Raw genomic sequence first — 17736 nt, forward strand, 5'->3', positions numbered from 1 at the left:
CGCGGCCTCCTGCTCCGGCCTGTCCCCTTGGGGGCGTGTCCTGCCGAGCGCGAGCGCGCGGCCCCGCGGTCTCGTCGTCACTTCCCGCGCGGACGGCGCTGTCGCCGGGGTCGGTCGTGTCCGGTTCGGGCGGCGGCGTGAGCGGTGGGACGGGACGATGAGCGACAGCGGGGAGCAAAACTACGGCGAGCGGGTAATACACGGAGCCCGAGCGCGCTGCGCGGCCGGGACCCCCCTCCGTCCCCTTCTCACACGCACCCCTTCATCGCCTTCGGGTGGCGCCGGCGTCCCCGCGTTGCCCCGCGGCCGCTTTCGCGGGTGGCGGAGCCTCCGCGGTAGCGGAGAGGCGGGTGAGGCGGCGCGGCGGGGTCCATGGCGGAGGGGCCGCTCCCCGCGTGAGGCGCCCGGCGCCATCTTGGGCCGGGACCGCGCGCGCCCGGGAGGGACAAAATGGCGGCCCCGAGCCCTCAGGGGCCCCTCGTCCTCTATCCCACCCCTGCGAAGGGGAATCCTGTTGTTACCCTCTCTCCAGAGCCGCCTTGCAGTCCACTCTCGAATTGCTCTCTAATTTAGACTGCTCTTCGCTTCCTCTCCCCTGTCCAATAACTCTGCTCCTCGGGCCTGGCGTCAAGGTGTCTCGGGCTCTCCTCTGATTTAAGCTTGATAATTGGAGGTGACCCCTTCGCCTTTTGAAACCTGCAGCCGATATCTCTCAAGGCTCATAGTTTCGGAAGGGTCTCACTGTCAGGATGAGGTTTTTATTAATGTCGAAACTGATGACTTGCTAAGATTCACGTTTGTGATGCACATCAGTAGTTGCTTTTTATTTACTGGATCAGCCTTGTTTGCCTTTGATGTCTTCAATGAGGGTCAGTACTGTGTTTTGGGGATTTTTTCAGCGTAATTCAAATATTTTGCTGCAGCATCGGAGGGAGGTGATAAGTTCCTAGGTTTTAAACTGGACGGGGCAAGAAATAAAGAACGTAGTAATTCTGAACAATGTCTGTCATAAAACATGGTTTTGTCTTATTAATCCTCTCTAAGAAGTTGTAATATCTGAATGTTTCTACGTCAAGGTAGGTAAGATTAGAAAAAAATTAGTCTCCAGGGGCCTGAAAATGGGAATGAATGGGGAAAGACAGGGATTAAGGAATAGACTCGTGCCAGCGCCAGTGTTTTCATTGGTATCTTCATTCACTCTTAATTTTTTTAAGTGAGGGGGTATTTTATTGCTCACGGTGAATTATTTGCGTGTTATTTATTTTAAAGATGCTTTAATTATTGTGCAGGTCGGACTGGAAGCCAGTTTAGTCTGCCAGGATAATCTGCATTGTGTTTTCAGTCAGAAAGAGTGGAAATAATAAAGCTTCTATAGCGAAATCTTTTTGTGTGAAACACAGTCTTGCAGAGTACTGGGGCAGAAATTGTCTGCTGCGTTTTTATATTTTTAATTCAAAAGATGTATTAAAGCATTTGTAGGCAGTCTTTGCCAGTGCCCAAAATGAGTTATATCTGAAGATTTGTGACGTTTAAATAGGTAAGTTGTTTCAGATGGATGTGTTTGTAAAGGTGAAACCATAGAGCTACACACCGGCTATTCCAGACTGGAGCAGGGAATTGTTTTCCTTCTGCTCTTGCCAGTGTTATTTATGGGGTTTTTTTGTTTACATAAGGCTTATGTTTTACTGAGTCAATGGCTTTTGTGCTTTTCCAAGCTGGAGTTTGCAGAATAATGTTTGGATAAATAATCTGGAATATGATTGCAACTGTCTTAAACTGTCCAGGTGCAGGCTGCCAACAGGAATTGTGCTTCTGCTCTCCCGTAGTGGTGTTCTTCAATCAGTCAGATCTGGGAATTCAGTCAGCTGGATCTTGTTTTACTCCTTTTCCAGCTGCATTGGTTTGCTGGCCTGACTTGATTGAATCCTCATGGCAGCTTTTGGGATGAAGAAATTCCAGGTGCTTTTGCCAGGAATGGGACTTGTTTTAAGCAGCAGCACAAATGTACACGGGATTATGGCATTTTTAAAAAGAAGGGTGGAAAGGGAAAAGGAACTAAAAATCCCCACTTGAGTTCCCTTTTACAGCTTATGCACTGTAGTGGGACAAACTAGAAACTGTTTGACTGAAGAAATTATAAATTATTAAATATTTCCAGTACTTAAATACTGGAATATACTTTAGGTGCTGTTGTTATGCTGTAGTACTATGGTTTTCCAACTTTTAATTTTCAATGAAATTGTTCTCACTGAAGCACTTGGGTTTCAGGTATGGAGGGGTTGGAAAAAGATGAGTTAAAGGCCAAATTAATGAATCCTACCTTGTGAATGAATCCATTAATTATGATAGCAGTGGCTTGGTATGTGGTCAGAAGCTGTTCAGTGTGCAAGTCAGGGTGGGGGGGTTGGTTGGTTGTTTGTTTTTAGGGTATAAAAGCTCAATTTACAGATTACTTACGAGGTATTTAATACATTTTCAAAAAAGAGTGATTTTTAATACTAAGTGGTGTGAGAGAAGGAGGTCTGGGAAGCAGTTTGAGGTTAGAGATGAGCTGAGCTCTCAGTACCACCAAAGGGGTGGAGCATTCCCTGTGTTCCTCCCTCACCAGCTGGCACTTGATGGGTCCTCTCGGAGAACTGATTCAGTCCCCAAACCTGTCAGAAGACAATATGGGTTTTGCTAATGGATTAATTTTCTTCCATCTTGGGACACTGGAAGAGTCCACAGGGCCAGTAGCAGAGGTGGTGGAAGGAATCTGTGGCTTGGGTTTTCAAAGCACACTGTGTTCTTTCTGTGTGGAGTGTGGAAGGGGGTGGTTCTGCTCTCCCTCCAGAGAATCCCCAGCTGCCCCACCAGTGATCTGGTGTCCCTCAGGGAAAGAGAGGCAACTTCCATAGTGGAGAGGTTTGGGAATGTGGAGTCAGCACAGCACACCTTGAATAACGAGGCTGCAGATCTGATAATTTCATGTGATGCTGCGCCTTTCCTTAGGAGAACAAGTGGAAGTATATAACTTCATGTGGATATATTATTATAAAATCTTAATACTTTTATTTTTCTGTATCTTACATTACTGACTGAAATACTCTAACTTCCATTCCTGTGAGGAAAATCTGGATCTCAGAACTGCAAAGAACTGTGGCCATCACCTACTTTGCAGCTGCTTCTGTTCATGGAAACGTTTCCTATCTGCCCCCCCAAATAATCCAGCTTTGGGACATTCCCTGCTCAGAGTACATGGCTGAAACACTCTTTGGGAGTGTGCTTAGAGCTGTTAGCATCATCCCAACACTTGGTATGAATGTGCTCTAGGTCTGGAGAGAAGCATTTGGAATCCACAAGCCTGGGTTTAGGGGCTTCTATGAGAATTCCAAAAATACCTAATGAAGGGGAAGAAAACTGTTGATCATAACCAAGGGGTCTGGGGAGGGAGGTAAAATTTACACTTGGCAAACTTAAGGTTATAGGGGAAATTGGTCTTTTTTTCAGTGAATACCAGTCTGGATCTGCTGACCAGTAGTGCTGGAATAGGCAGGGTAAAGAAGGTTGTTTCTTCCCTCTTCCCCAAGTCATGCCAGGAGCACACTTTGGCATTTTTCAGTGACTTAAAATTCACAGAGTGGAAGAGTAAAGACTGGGAAAACAAAATACAAGGAACAACAAAACCAGATAGAAGAAACAAGCAGTGGGAGTGACTGATGTGAGCCCTCAAGGGTGTAAAATTTGCAGTGCTGCAGGCACAAGTTCTTGGAACTTTGGATAGGGAAGATTTCCTGGGGTTTGAGGTGGAAAAGGGGCAGTTTGGTATTTTGGGGGCTATTACCAGTCCTGGTGATACCCAGAGTAGGTGAGGTGCATTGAATTCCTTTCAGGCTGGAGTAAAGAAGTGCCATAATCTTGTAAGTGTAGTGGATTGAAGGATGATCTGGGAAAAAACGGATTTTTAAAGACTGAGAAATGTGAAATGCAGAGGAGTTCAATGAAAATAGGCCACCTCTTCCATTGTTTTCATTTAGGTAGATAGTTGTCTTTTAAGACTTTTTCATCCCAAGTTTCTGCTCAGCTCCTCAGTATCCAGATTCTACCTTAACCTTAACATAATATAGAGGAAAGATTGCCTGAAAAATGTGCCAAGTATATGAAGACTTACCTCTTCTCTACTCATTTATTCAAAGCTTTTTGACTTCCAAAAGTTCTCAGAAAGGATTTGGGGTACATTTGTGGGCAAAATCCTCCCAGCTGCTTCCCTCTGATCCTGCATTTCTCCTTTTCTTTTTGGTCTCAGACCACCTGTCTGTGGACACAGTTCATGCTGTATAGCCCAGATGATCTTTTGTGAATTTAAGTATTTTTTTCTCAGGTGAAAAACAGCCTTAGTTTGGGTTTTAGTCCTTCTTCCATCTTGCTTTGTCTAACTTTGCTAAAGAGCGTAGACTTCTTTAGCAAAATCAATATATTAACTCAGAACTCATCTCTGTGGAATGTTTTTTTTGGAAGGTGGTAAAGGATTTAGGTTAAATTAGTTAATTGTAACTTAAATTGCTTCTGATATTTCCCCTGCCCTTTGCAATGTTAGGACATGGGGAAGCTGTAGTTCAGAAAAAAACCTTAAATATCTGTAAGAAGAATACTTGGCCAACTTTGTGCTGTTTCTCTTGCTCTTGGGTTTAATTGCAAACCTGCTTTATCCTGTACCTCATGTCTCTTTCCCCTGTATGGTAGGGAGTTGTAAACAGGTAACATTTGATTGAAGTTACGTGGAGGTGGTTGAAGCATGATTAAATATTGGGTTAGCAAATGAATTTCTGGATGCTTTGTACAGGACTCCCATTAAGTTAGTGTTCACGTTTGAGATCTTAGAAAAATAAAATGGAATTTTTGAGAAAAATCTGGTACCTGGTCTCAATAGTGAGCTTTCTTCATCAGAATTTACACTGAATTTAGGATTGTTTTTAGGAGTGTAATTCTGCTGAATTTTAAATTTTCTCTAATATCTTGAAATGAAAAATACTTTCTACTAGTGTGTTCAGGTGTTTAAAGCATATGACTACAGCCAAGAATTATAGTGATGTAAAAATAAAACCACATTAAGGTGGAAACTGCTAATTAGGTCACATCACTGCCAGAGGAGATTGCTGGTAAATAACAGAGCAGGTGGGGTGTTAGTCCAGAGCAGTTTGGAGTGTGGGGCACGAGTGCACTTCTGGCCAGTGGGAAATTCAGATTTCTGTGGAAACACGATGCCTGCACATGTACTCCCACTTGTGCAGGCAGCTGGGGGTGTGCTCTCCTAAACCTTCACACCAGGGCTGCCAAACTGCACGAGGGGCCCAAAATTCAGAGGGGCCCAAAATTCAGATCGTTGGATTTCACAGAAGGACCGACCATGCTTTCTGCATTCAAAGGCACATCTGTCAGTGGCTGCAGCAGGACCTCACTGGAGTCACTCCTTGGTGATTTTGTCTCAGTGTGTGGCTGATAGTGCAAATTGAGTTTCCTGATGCTGCAATTCCTTAGTAGGTTTTCAGTTGATCCAGTTGCACTCGCTGTTAAACGCAGGAATAAATAGCAAATTCAGCTACTTAGGGCTAAGTTAAACTGAGTTGACTGAACCTGTTGGTAAAATTGTAGGGCTTTGGTAGATTCAATTCTTGAACTGCATTTATAGTAAAAGTCCACAACACTTTTTTTTTTCTAGTTTCAGTTTTGGCACTAGATTTTTATCCTGGAGTTCTTAAATATTCTTCATCCTGTTCTTTTTCTATTAAGGTTAATGTTGAAGAAGGAAAATGCGGAAGTCGCCATTTGACAAGTTTTATAAATGAGAATTATTTGAAGCTCAGGAATAAGTGAAGCTGAAATTTGAAAAAAAAGAAAGTGAATGCATGCTAATTATCAGACCAGAAGTCCCACTTGTAGAATATTGAGCAATTTGTGTGAAGTGGGGAAGATGAAAGAAGTCAGAATTTGAAACGGAAGAATGAAGAAAAGGAATAAAAATGAAGTTAAGATAAGAAGTAATCTGGAATCTGAAAGCACTACGCTAAGTAATTACTAGTCTGTTTATGTGTCCCTGTATATTTTGCTAAACATGCATGCATTATCTGTTTAATAGCAAAAGTACATGCAGGGTAAAGAAGTGTCTACCAGGGAAAAAAAAAAAAAAAAAAAACAAACACAAACTACTCCTTAAAAATCTAGGCAGTGCTAATGCCGACTGCCCGGACACATAGCTATGAATATTTACCATTTATTTCACTGGAGCTTGTTTGCAGCCCGTAGGTGAACGAGGAATTGTGTACAAATTAGGCTTTCAATATCTGCGTGCAGGAATCCCGTTCTGCTTCCAGAAGCGGAAGTGCTCATGGGTCTGGCAAGTCGGGGAGACACACCCCTGCAAGATCTCGATCTAAGGAGGATTCCAGGCGCTCCAGGTCAAAATCTAGATCCAGGTCTGAATCCAGGTGAGTTTGCTTCTTTTACCTCTTCCTCCTCACAAGTCAGATGATTGTCGGAGGTGGCCCGGCTTAGCCAGTTCTGTTTCCAGAGTTAGTGGATCTTCCGTGGACGTGGAATACAAAGGGGTGTGTGTGTGGTTTCAGGATTGGGAAAGCCAAATCATATAAATTCAGATATTTTTCCTGCTTCTTCCAACAGATAAATCAGCTATGTAGGTTTGTATCCTTGCTGATACACTTTGGAAGTGCCTTTTATCTATTGACTTGTGTCTGAGCATGGAGTACTAGGACCTCTAGGCCTTAGTTTTTCTGTGCATAACAGAGTTTGGTGCATCAGCAGATTGCCCGTTTTAAGCCACATCCCTGTATTATGTGTCTTCACTGGAAGCAGTGATGTTCCTGGAGTAGTAAAAAGAAGCAGTAGAGATAAATACGAATTTCACAGTCTGACATTTTGAATGCGTTGATTTAACTTGAAAATTGACAGGGTAGGAAGCTTTGAATGTCAGCTCTGCAGGCTGTCCAGAAAAGTTGTGGAGAACTTGCTTATTGTATTTGTTAGGTGGCAGCACAAACATCCACGTGCCTGTTGCACTGTATTACCTCTCCTGATATTCCCCTGCCAAACAAGCTGTGTGCAGGCTCAGAATTCCTCTTAGAAGAGCAGATAGTTGATTGCCGATTACAGGAATTACGTTGATCATTTCTTCACTCATTTGGATGCATTCAGGCTGAAAAAAAGTGAGATTTTAGCGTGAGGTTTTCAGGTGAGCTGTTCACAGCACAGTTCTTATGTGAACAAGCAGTGAACTGCCAAAGCCTTGGGGGGGCAGGCTGGAGGAAGATACTGTTGTGTCAGCAATCACCCACAGTTGGAAAACACCATCAAATAGTGTGTTAAATCTTGCAAGATCAAATGAAAGGCTTTTGTGAGAAGGAAGGTAGTTGGGATGCTTTGACAGCAAAAGGATGAGTTTATTTTAACAAGTGTCATATCATGCACCTGGCAGTCCCTGTAGTGTAAGAAGAAACATGTCAAATAAAATAAAGAAATACTTGTTAGAGTAATACCATTACTGAGTGTGGAAGTGGAGTGATCTGTGGGAGTGCCAGCAGAGAGATGACAGGGCAGCTCAGGAAGGGCCCAGCCCCAGATCCTGCTCAGGACATTCAGCTCTGGGCTCAGACCTTGCTGTCGGGGCTTTATCCAGTTGGGGTTTGTAGACCTCAGGGGAGGGAGGCTGCAAAACACCTTTGGGGAACCTTTTAGTATTAAAACAACAAAGTCAGGACACCCTCCCAGCACGTTCTCCTTGATCCATATGACTCCAGGAATTCCATACTCCTTAAAACATCTCCCACTTGCAGAATAACCACAGTGCTGAATAAAAATGGTACACAATTCTGAAGGAGCAAGATAAGATGTAGAATTTATGAGAGACCTGGCAAATCTTACTTTTGCAATAAACAGTGTTTAACTAATACCCTGTCAACTGGCTTCCTACTTTTTGATGACCAAAAAGTAGAAGTTTATAACTACCATGGCTTCCTGAGCATTTAACAGCTGTCTTGAAGATGCCTGTAGCTGGAAATAATGGAATGACATGCCAGAGTTGTGTTGATCATTAGATCTGGACAGAACTGTGTCGAGGCACATATTTAGAAACAGCATACTTTAATCTCTGTTCAGTGCTGTCACACGTTGGGATGTGGTCACCTGCAGCTCATTGAACTCTGGCTTTCCCCAGAGAAATAACCCTGTGATTACTTCTATATATCTTGGTAGTTTCTGTTGCAAATGTATTTTTGAGTTACCAGCTTTATGAATTAAACTTTGATTTGGGAACCAACCTGTGTCCTGGTGTTTTTATCAGTTGGGGCATGGATATACGTGATTTTGAAATCTACTTTTATTGAAGTTTGTAGCTCCTATCTTCGGCTGATACCGTTCTGGTATCTGAAATACCAGTTCTGTGTTTGCCTTAATTATTTTGTTTCCTGTATCAGTGGCTGAAATGTGGCTGTGTGCATGTGTGGAGCTTCTTTTTTTCTTATTATAATTTTTTCTCTTTTTTTTTTCCTGTTTTCCCAGCTTCAGTGAAGATCTCTCTTTTTTATTATTTTGTTGCAAAAAACAATGCTTTCTTTATAAATACGTAGTGAGAAGTGCTGTAATGGGACATGCTGAATTAATTTCTCCTGGATGTGAATATTAATTTTGAGCTCTGGCTCACTCCTGATGAGGTTGGAGGTGTTTTTTGAGGAGATCGATGGAACAGTTTGGCTGTCTGGTGACACTTGGTGAGAAATCCTGGAAGAAGCTGTTAAATGCTCAGGAGTAAAAGCTGTTCAGGTTCAGAGCTTCCCTCATGCCAGTGGGGTGCTGCTGCTGTGGAATTAGAGGAAAGGGGCATTTAAGACCTGAAAATCAGTAATTTGTGACTCAGATCCATGATCCATCCATGACTGTTACACTGTTCATTGCATTTCTTAGCCTTTAGAAAGGGCTTTTCTATGGAGTGGTGTGGAATGCAGGTTATTCTGTGCAGCCATCTGCAGACCAAGATCAGGTGTAGTAGCTCCATGTGAGCTTCTCCTCTAGGATTGGCTGTGTTGGGAAGGCTGAGGCTTTGTGAGAAGGAATTGAAGAGTTTCATTCAGACCCTCATGTCCACAGAGCTTGTGATGTAAGAAAATATTTCTGGGGGAAAAGAACTAGGGAGCAGTTGCACCTTTGCATGAATGCACCTGAGAGTGTGAGCATGTAATTATTAATGAACAAGCAGTGCTAAATAACTGCTGAAATACCAGCAGGTAAATAACCCAGATCAGGCTTGATTTCTTCAGATTATGTTCAGCTCTGTTTCAGGGACATTTGCCAGACTTTAAAGAATGCTTTTGCTTCTCAGTGTGTCACCCAAGGCAGCACTAAGAGAGTGCCCCCCTCAGTGGTGCATGCTTTGTGTTAAGGCATGTTAACTGTTCCCTTTTGTCTGTCTTTTTGTGAAAAGAAAGCCAGCCCACTTGGTTTTTATCTAAACACTGAATAGTCGAAGCACTAGCGTGTCACACCCAGGGTAGCAGCAAGTGCAAGTTCCTGGACTGCAGCCTGAATGCCCCGGGAGCATCTGCAGTAATCTGATAGCAAAGATTTAGCACACGGTCCTTGAGAGTAGTGAGCAAATGGATTATAGCTGAGGTATGTGGTACTGCAGCATTTTGGAAAACAATTATTGGAGCTTTTTGATGACTACGTGCAGGATTTTTGAAGTGTTGAACACCCCAACAAGCCCAACACTGCAGCTTTCTCTTGTTTCCCCCAGGTCTAGATCGAGGAGGAGTTCCCGCAGACACTACACCAGGTCGCGCTCCCGCTCGCGCTCGCACAGGAGGTCCAGGAGCAGGTCGTACAGTCGGGACTACCGGCGGCGGCACAGTCACAGCCACTCCCCCATGTCTACTCGGAGACGTCACATTGGGAACAGGGTGCGTGTGCGAGGGATGAGTCACGCTCCTGGACGCGTCCTGGAATTGGCGTCTGTGCCCTGAGAAACACAAAGGGGTTTTGTGAAGGCCTCCTAGTCCTGTGGGTTTCTTTTATTACTGTCTGTTAGCAGGTGACCCGCATCTCAGCCCCACCTCTGTTGTTGTTCAGCCCTGACAGTCACAACTCGAGAAATAAACCCATTCTGATACCTGCGTCCCTTCCTTTAGGCAAATCCTGATCCAAACTGTTGTCTTGGAGTGTTTGGGCTGAGTCTGTACACTACAGAACGAGACCTGCGAGAGGTTTTCTCCAAGTACGGCCCCATTGCCGACGTTTCCATCGTGTACGATCAGCAGTCGCGGCGCTCCCGGGGCTTCGCCTTCGTCTACTTCGAGAACGTCGAGGATGCCAAGGAAGTAGGTTGGGGTGCACAGTGTGAGCCATGTTTGCTGGGCTCTGAGACCCTAGGGGTGTATGTTCTGTCTCACAGGTATAGCCAGGGGAAACTCGGAGCCTGAAAAACACTTGGAATCTCATAATCATGGAATTTGGGCTTTTAAGTGCTGTAGAATTAATCGGGAATTTTGTAGCCACCCAGTAGAGAATCCTGTACCTGTGCCAGTCCTTGTAGAGCTGCCCCTTATGGGCTGGAACAAGGCTTATATTCAGCATAAAGTCCGCTCCAGAAAGTCTGCAGTCTTTTCCACATCTGGCATGAAGGCTTCCATGTTGGGTTGGAGCTTCATGTATAGGTCCTGCTACTTTACAGACAAAAGCCAAAACACAATTGGTTTTGGCTTTTTACTATTTTTTTTTTTTTGTGACTCTGATGTTGTATTCAAGGTTATGGTAGTTCAAAGGATATATTTGAATACCTTAGTGGTGGTCTTTTAACCTGTAAATGTTTTATGTTGTGTGGTGGAGTAGTTACATCTCCCTACATCAGCACGTTCAAAGGTTGCTTCTAACCTTGTCAGAGGCACTGAAACAATTGCTGTGATGTTCCTTTCTGGATTTTATTGCCACAGAGGTTACATTTTCAGTGGTTACTGGCACTAAAGTGCAGCTGGCCAAGAGTGTCTTACATAGTACATTCACTGGAATATATGACACCCAGACCTGCCTCCAAACTGAGACTTTTTTAGGACATTTTAACACTCAGAGCATGGTTAGGAATTTGTGTTGCTGCTAAATTTCATACCCACAGCTGATGCTCTTCTGTCACTCAGGCAAAGGAGCGTGCCAATGGAATGGAGCTGGATGGAAGAAGGATCCGGGTGGACTTCTCCATAACAAAAAGACCTCACACACCTACCCCTGGAATCTATATGGGAAGACCCACCTAGTAAGTTTTATCCATGGTTTTGGTTGTTTTTTTCTGTTTAGTTCCCCCCCCCCCCCCAGACCAGTACAGGATGGGATTAGTTGTATAGTAAAAACTCCTGTTTCTCCTCTGAGAGACCTGATCCTGAGTGGCTTGCCTGGTTTCTTGGACTCACACATCAATGCACAAGTTGTGTTTCCTTGTTGATGGCTGCTGTGCTGTACACTGAAAACACTACAGACATGAGTATCAGTAGTAAAGCATGCGTCAACAGGAAGATCTTTTGGCAGTTTCTAAATTAAGTAATTTTTCTGTGTACCTTCAAATATTCATGTCTTTTTCAAGCTCAGCTTTTCAAGAGTGAATGAATAAATACTGGTTGAGGAGCTGCTCAGTGGCTCAGTTAATATTTGAGATTAGCAGTTTTCAGTGTTCACACACTGCACTTTTGACTTCCAATTGCTAACAGTGTGAATTGTTTTCCTGAGTCATTCTCCAGTTCATTTCCCAAGACTTTAATCTTACTGGTGGATATAGTGATGTTGTGTTGAGACTACAGGTTTCTGATTTGTTTAGTCAGAAAGTTGGTTGAACAGGAGCTTTTTCAGAGTTAAAAGTGAAGGAAGACTTGCCTCAGAATGGAATTCTTCATGTGCCTGTGATGCCAAAAGGTTGAGGTTTATAAAGGTTGAGGAAAATAACTGAACGTTCAAGCATTTAAAAAGCAATTATTTAGGTAGTTCTGTTACCACCTGCGCTGCTGGAAAAACAGAAATGCTCTTAGTCTTCCAGCTGTGAGGATGGGAAGTAATAATATAATCTATCTTAAATAGTGTAAATTTAGCAGACTGCAAACAAAGGTAATGTTTTATATCTTAAAAAATGCATTTTCCTTGTCTCCTTGCAGTGGCAGCTCACGGCGACGAGATTACTATGACAGAGGCTATGACAGAGGCTATGATGACCGTGACTATTACAGCAGGTCATACAGGTGAGCATATTTGGAATATTTTGCTGCTTTCTAAACTCTGGTTTCTTATCTGTCTGTGCAAGCATTAGGCAGTTCATCCTACGTAACTATTCCAGAATGTTCTTGTACTCACTGTCATTCTGGAATCTTTCTGTGAAATCTTCACCAAAATGACTGCTCAGTGCAAGTCCAACAAAGATTGGTTGGATTGAGAAATACTTGATGGTGTTTAACCTGTGGCCTGGCCTAGTCCAAAATGTTTTCTGAATCTGCACTAAGTTTTGAAAAACAAAGCGTGTTCTTCATATTTTCAGTTTAGAATCTTTAGTTGGTTCATCTGTTAGCACTGAAATTGTGAAGGTTAATATTTGAGTTGGCATTACAGCGTCAACTTATATTTTGAGCACAGTGTAGTAGGTAAGAAATGGGAAATTTCAGTGGTCTCCAGTGTCTCCTGCAGATAATCATGGCACCTCAGATGCTGCCAAAAATAAGGAACTGGGGATTGGAGCATGACGTTTGTGTGTTGGACATCTGCATTAAAAGGCTTTTTTAACACCCCTTGCCAGGGTGGATGTGTGTTTAATCACGATTGGGGTGCAGATGGTTTTGGTGACAGAAACTGGTTTTCTGCGTTTCCCAGCAAAATCCTTGTCCCCTGCAAAATCCTCACATTGTCTGGGGCACTATTAAGTTGATCACAAAGATAGGAGTTGATTTTTTTTTTTTTTCTGTCTGCGCTACCAAACATTCCCGCAGTTGCAGAATTCTGTGTTAAAGTTACAAGATGTCCAAGTTTTCAGTGCTTTTCATTCTCACAGGGGTTTGTAGATATTACCACAAGCTGTGATTGGGTCAGGGGAGAGCCAGTGAGAATGACCTGCTCCAGTGGGAAGGTGTCCCTGCCTGTGGCAGGGGTGCCCCTGGATGGTGTTTAAGGTCCCTTCCAACCCAAACCATTCTGGGATTCTGTGAATAAATAATGGAGCCACAAATGACTCGTGTGTGGCTACTTGAAAAATGTCATGGTCTGTGACTTTTCCCCCCTGCAGATGTGGGTTGGTTGAGGGAGAGGGAAGTGTTACTATGTTGTGAGTGCTTCCCTGAGGAAGGAAAAGTTGGAATTGTTCAAGATGCAGTGGAGGATTGCATACCCCCACCCTAAAAATTCCATTGGTAACAATTCCTTTGTGTTCCCTGCCCTCTGTGAAAATAAGGCCTTAAGGGAAATGCAGTGTCAGATAGGAACTGTCCTGTTAAAACTTCAGTTTCTCCTTGTTGCTGTGGGAGGCTTAATTTTGCATGGAAAAGTGCCTGTAAATAAGGGAATAACCTTTAAAAAAAATCCCCCAGAAACAACTGGAGAAGATTTTAAACTTGTTTTAGTCTCCTGGTAATGCTTTGCTGATCTGAATCTGAGAAGGTTCAAGTCTAACCACTCAATGCTATAAAGTGTTGTTTCTGTTCTCTGTAACAAGTTACATCACAGTTTTTGTTTAAATATAACTCTAAAGTGTTAAAATGTCAGGATGGGAGGGTTTTCCCGGCCTCCACCTTGAAATCAGTATTTTTCCTCAGGATAGCAAGTTGATCTTGGTACTTGAAAATAAAAAGTAGAAGGGTTTTCCTTGAGTAGATAAATTTAAAATTCAATGTTAGATGATGTAATTCAGCATCATCCAGTGTAGGAACTAATGTCTTATCTTCACATCATTTTCTTACTCTGATGGGAGGGTTTTGTACAGTGAATTGTTTATCTTTTTAATTGCTAAAAGTCATTCTGCTTTTGTTTTCACAGAGGAGGAGGTGGCGGTGGTGGTGGAGGCTGGAGAGCTGTTCAGGACAGGGATCAGTTTTACAGGTGAGTACTGGAACTCAGCAAGGAAACACAAAACTTGGCAGTGCCTGGATTGGAGGGGTGGGGGTGCCTGGCTGTAGCACTGACTGCAAGTCAAGGGAATCTTGACCTTGGACAAGTAATTCGGATTAAAAGTGAAGGTGGATTTGGCTTACCCTGCTTGTGTGGGATGCTCCTGGCTTCAGACTAAATTCACATGAAAGCAGATTGTGAGTGAGTGCAAGAGCTTGTATTTGTTGTGTTAGTCAAAAATAATACTGGTAATGAAAAAGAGAATTGTTACCCGGTAGAAACGTTGATCAGCTTTCCCATGCTTGTTAGCTTTCCCAAGTGTATTCCTGAGACCAGGATGGGGATAGAGCTGCCCAGTAAAGCTGCTGCCACTCACCTGTGCAGGTTTTAACAAAGGGATTGTTGTGTCACCCCTGTCACAGGAGGAGGTCACCGTCCCCGTACTACAGCCGAGGGGGCTACAGGTCCCGGTCCAGATCCCGATCCTACTCGCCTCGTAAGTACTCGGGGACTCATGGAATGGTTTGGCTTGGGAGGGACCTTAAAGCTGATCCCATTCCACCCTGCTGTGGCCAGGGATACCTTCCATAGACCAGGTTGCTCCAAGCCCTGTAACTGGGCCTTGCCCAGCCACACAGAGTTTACCTCTCAAAAGTAAATTTCCCATTCCTTGAACTTCTTTTGAGCTTGTGTGTCCACTAAGATTTACTTTGGTGTGGGTATTTTATTGAGCCACAGTTTCTTTAATGCTTCATTGAGCAACTGGCAACCTTAAGGACAGAGCAAATAGTTAAAGGAAAGACCAAGTGAGATAACAGCCCTTGTTTTGAGTCTGAGATCTTGCTTCTTCCTCCAGAAGTCTTGTTAAAGCAGGAGTTGGCAGCTGGGTTATCTCTAGGGCATCAGGCTCAGATCTGATGCTGGTTTAAGCAGAGGCAGTGGATTTAGCCAGAAGTCTCTCAATCCTTGAAGTCTGACTGTTGGGTTTTTGTCTTTCAGGTCGCTATTAAAGCATGACACGTAGAGGAATTTCTAGCTACAGCCTTTGAGTTGAAATTGCAAGTTTGTGGACAATATTTTTTTATTGTCTCTTCTGTTTAACCAAGTGACAGTGCCTAGTGAATTAGGTGACTTTTACACCTTTTATGAAGACAACTTCTGTGGTGTTCAATGCTGTTTCATTCCGCATATTTGTGTAGTTTGGTGCTTTGTTTCCAGTTGTGTTTTGAAAGGAGTATGTTTTGCATGTATTTTTTTGACTCCATTTTGACTCCTGAAAGGTTTCTATTGTAAAGACAAAAACTGTTGAGTTAGTTTTTTCTACTGATTCCAAGTTATTCCCAAAATCCAAACCTGTGTAAAATGCTTTCCGAAAGCAAGAAGAGAAAATAAAATAAAAAGATGTTTGTTTTTTTTCTTTTCCTGCTTATTTTTGCCAAGAAAACAAAAGTGTGGAGGTAATCCCAGGGCAAGTGCCATCCGTTCCTTCCAGGGAGAACCAGTCTTCTGGTGTCCCACAAGTAAATTGCACCTGAGGTGTTTCTCAAGTCCATTTCTCACCTGTGAAATCAGCAGTGAATCCCCTGTTTGGGTGTTCAGCTGTTGCCTCTTGTATTTAACAGTGTATGTCATACCACGTAGTGAATTTGTGCACTTGGATCCATGAGCCAGTTATTTTTTAATCTGGTGTTGGAGGAGCTTTCCACATTGGTTTCTGGTGGGAATGTGGGGTTTTGTGGAAATAATGGAAATTTCTAGACTCAACTGATGATTTTTGTGGATGTAGGGAAGAAACTTTGAGAAATGGTGTATCATCATGCAGAGGAAGGGACTGAAGGAACAGGCCCTACCTGCTTCAGCTGCTTGGAGGAGAGGTGGCCAACAGCAGCACACCAGGTGTCTTAGGGATTTACAAAGTACCCAGGTATTTTTTAAAACTTCCCTGTTTTTATCTGGCCAGAGGGGATAACAGGACCATGGCAGTAATTATTTTAAATTGTCTGAGCAGTAACAGCCCAGTCAGGGCTGGTTTGGCTGTTCCTGGTGGCACATTTTTTGGAGCATGTCATATGGCTCCTGTGCTGAGAGTGTCCCAAATCCCTGCTTGGTGTGATCATTGCAAGGCCATGGTTGCATCATGGAATCATTTAGTTTGGAGAAGTCCTCTACGATGGACTCCAGCTATTCCCAGCACTGCCCAGTCCACCACTCACCCACGTGAGCTCCTTCCAATGCCTGACCACCTTCTCCATGAAGAAACCCCACCTGATGTCCATTATCAACCTCCCCTGGCACAGCTTGAGGCTGTTCCCTCTCCTCCTGTTCCTGCGAGCAGAACCTGATCCCCTGGGCTGTCCCCTCCTGTCAGGGAGCTGTGCAGAGCCACACAGTTCTCCTTGAGCCTCCTTTTCTTCAGGCTGAGCCCCTTCCCAGCTCCCTCAGCTGCTCCTGGTGCTCCAGACCCATCCTCAGTTCTGTCCCCTTCTCTGGCTGCACTCCAGCCCATCCTGTCATTGTGAGGACATGGGCTGCTGGTAATTCTCAGATCCAGATGAAAATTCCACCAAGGGTGCCAAGGAGCTGGGCGTTGTCCGTGAGCAGCAGCCTGCTGAGGTGCACCCCACAATCCACGTTAAAGCTGTTCTGGGCTTTGGGGGAACAGTTGCTGTGGGGACAGCCTGGTGTCCAGCCCTTCTGCTGCTGCATCATTCCAAGGGCTCTCAGTGCAGGAGCAGCCCAGGCTCTGATGCTCCCAGGGTGTAGTGGTGCCTGTGGCATGGCTGACGGGCAGCTGTGTGCTGGGATGTGAGGTGCTGGAACCTGCAGCAGTGAGGCAGGAATTCTCCATGGGAGGGGGGAGCCTCCTCTGTCCCCAGCATGGATCCCAGCAGGGCAGACAGGAATCCTCTGCTGGAGCAGCGTCTGCTGGCTGGCTGTGACAGGCTGTGCCCTTTCCTGACCTGCTTTCCCGTCAGCAAAGGACAAATAAAAACATTGGAAGCACGTGGAGGGGAAAAAGGAAACCAGGAGCTGTTTGTGCTGCTGTCCTCTCCCCACACATGCAGGTGGAATTTCCTCTGGGGCAGCTTGAGCCTCTCTTGTCCCTTTGGCATCTCCTGGCTTTCCCTGGGCCCTGGAGGGACTGTGGAGCTCGAGGGAGCCGTGCAGTATGGAGGCAGTTGTGGGTTCAGTACATTCAGGCACCCTTTGCACAACTAGTGCAGTAGCTCTCTGCTTCTCATGGAATTCTATGAGCTTCTAAAAAATCCCATTTTTTCCTTGTAACTCCTTCACTGGGGATTTATTTTGTGGTTCATTTTCTGGTTACAGCAGTTTGATCACACCCAAGGGAGGTGCTCCCATCCCAATGGAGCTGCTTTGGAGCTGGGAGAAGCTGATCCTTTCATTTCCTGCTTGGAGAGGAAGCGTACATCTCCACAGGACCCTCCTTAGTGTACCTGGCCTTTGCTCCACCCCATGTTCCCACAGATCTGTACCTTTGACATCACCTTGGGAGAGTCAGCAAAACTTGGAGCTTGTTGGGAAGGATCTGCTGGTGCCTGTCCACCATTCCCATCGATAATGTCTCACTCATGCCCAGCCCCAGTACAGGTGTAATTAACACAG

General features: G+C 44.4%; 1 protein-coding gene across 1 annotated transcript; it reads left to right on the forward strand.

Annotated features, from left to right (window-relative positions):
* Positions 1-67: 67 nt before the first annotated feature.
* TRA2B (transformer 2 beta homolog) lies at positions 68-15526 on the forward strand. Its single transcript, XM_062498886.1, has 9 exons — positions 68-193; positions 6331-6464; positions 9782-9944; positions 10173-10361; positions 11175-11290; positions 12177-12260; positions 14038-14100; positions 14532-14605; positions 15109-15526. Exons 1-9 carry the CDS (start codon positions 158-160, stop codon positions 15117-15119), a joined length of 870 nt encoding a protein of 289 aa, XP_062354870.1. The 5' UTR covers positions 68-157; the 3' UTR covers positions 15120-15526.
* The last annotated feature ends 2210 nt before the right edge of the window (positions 15527-17736 follow it).

Source organism: Cinclus cinclus, chromosome 10 (genome assembly GCF_963662255.1).
Source record: "Cinclus cinclus chromosome 10, bCinCin1.1, whole genome shotgun sequence".
In the NCBI taxonomy this organism is placed as follows: domain Eukaryota; kingdom Metazoa; phylum Chordata; class Aves; order Passeriformes; family Cinclidae; genus Cinclus; species Cinclus cinclus.

Excerpts from the sequence above, each read along its gene's own strand:
- TRA2B (XM_062498886.1), top strand. The coding sequence starts at position 158 with ATGAGCGACAGCGGGGAGCAAAACTACGGCGAGCGG. Across the intron at positions 9,945-10,172 it reads GACGTCACATTGGGAACAGG|GCAAATCCTGATCCAAACTG; the intron begins GTGCGTGTGCGA and ends CCCTTCCTTTAG. Across the intron at positions 14,101-14,531 it reads GACAGGGATCAGTTTTACAG|GAGGAGGTCACCGTCCCCGT; the intron begins GTGAGTACTGGA and ends CCCCTGTCACAG.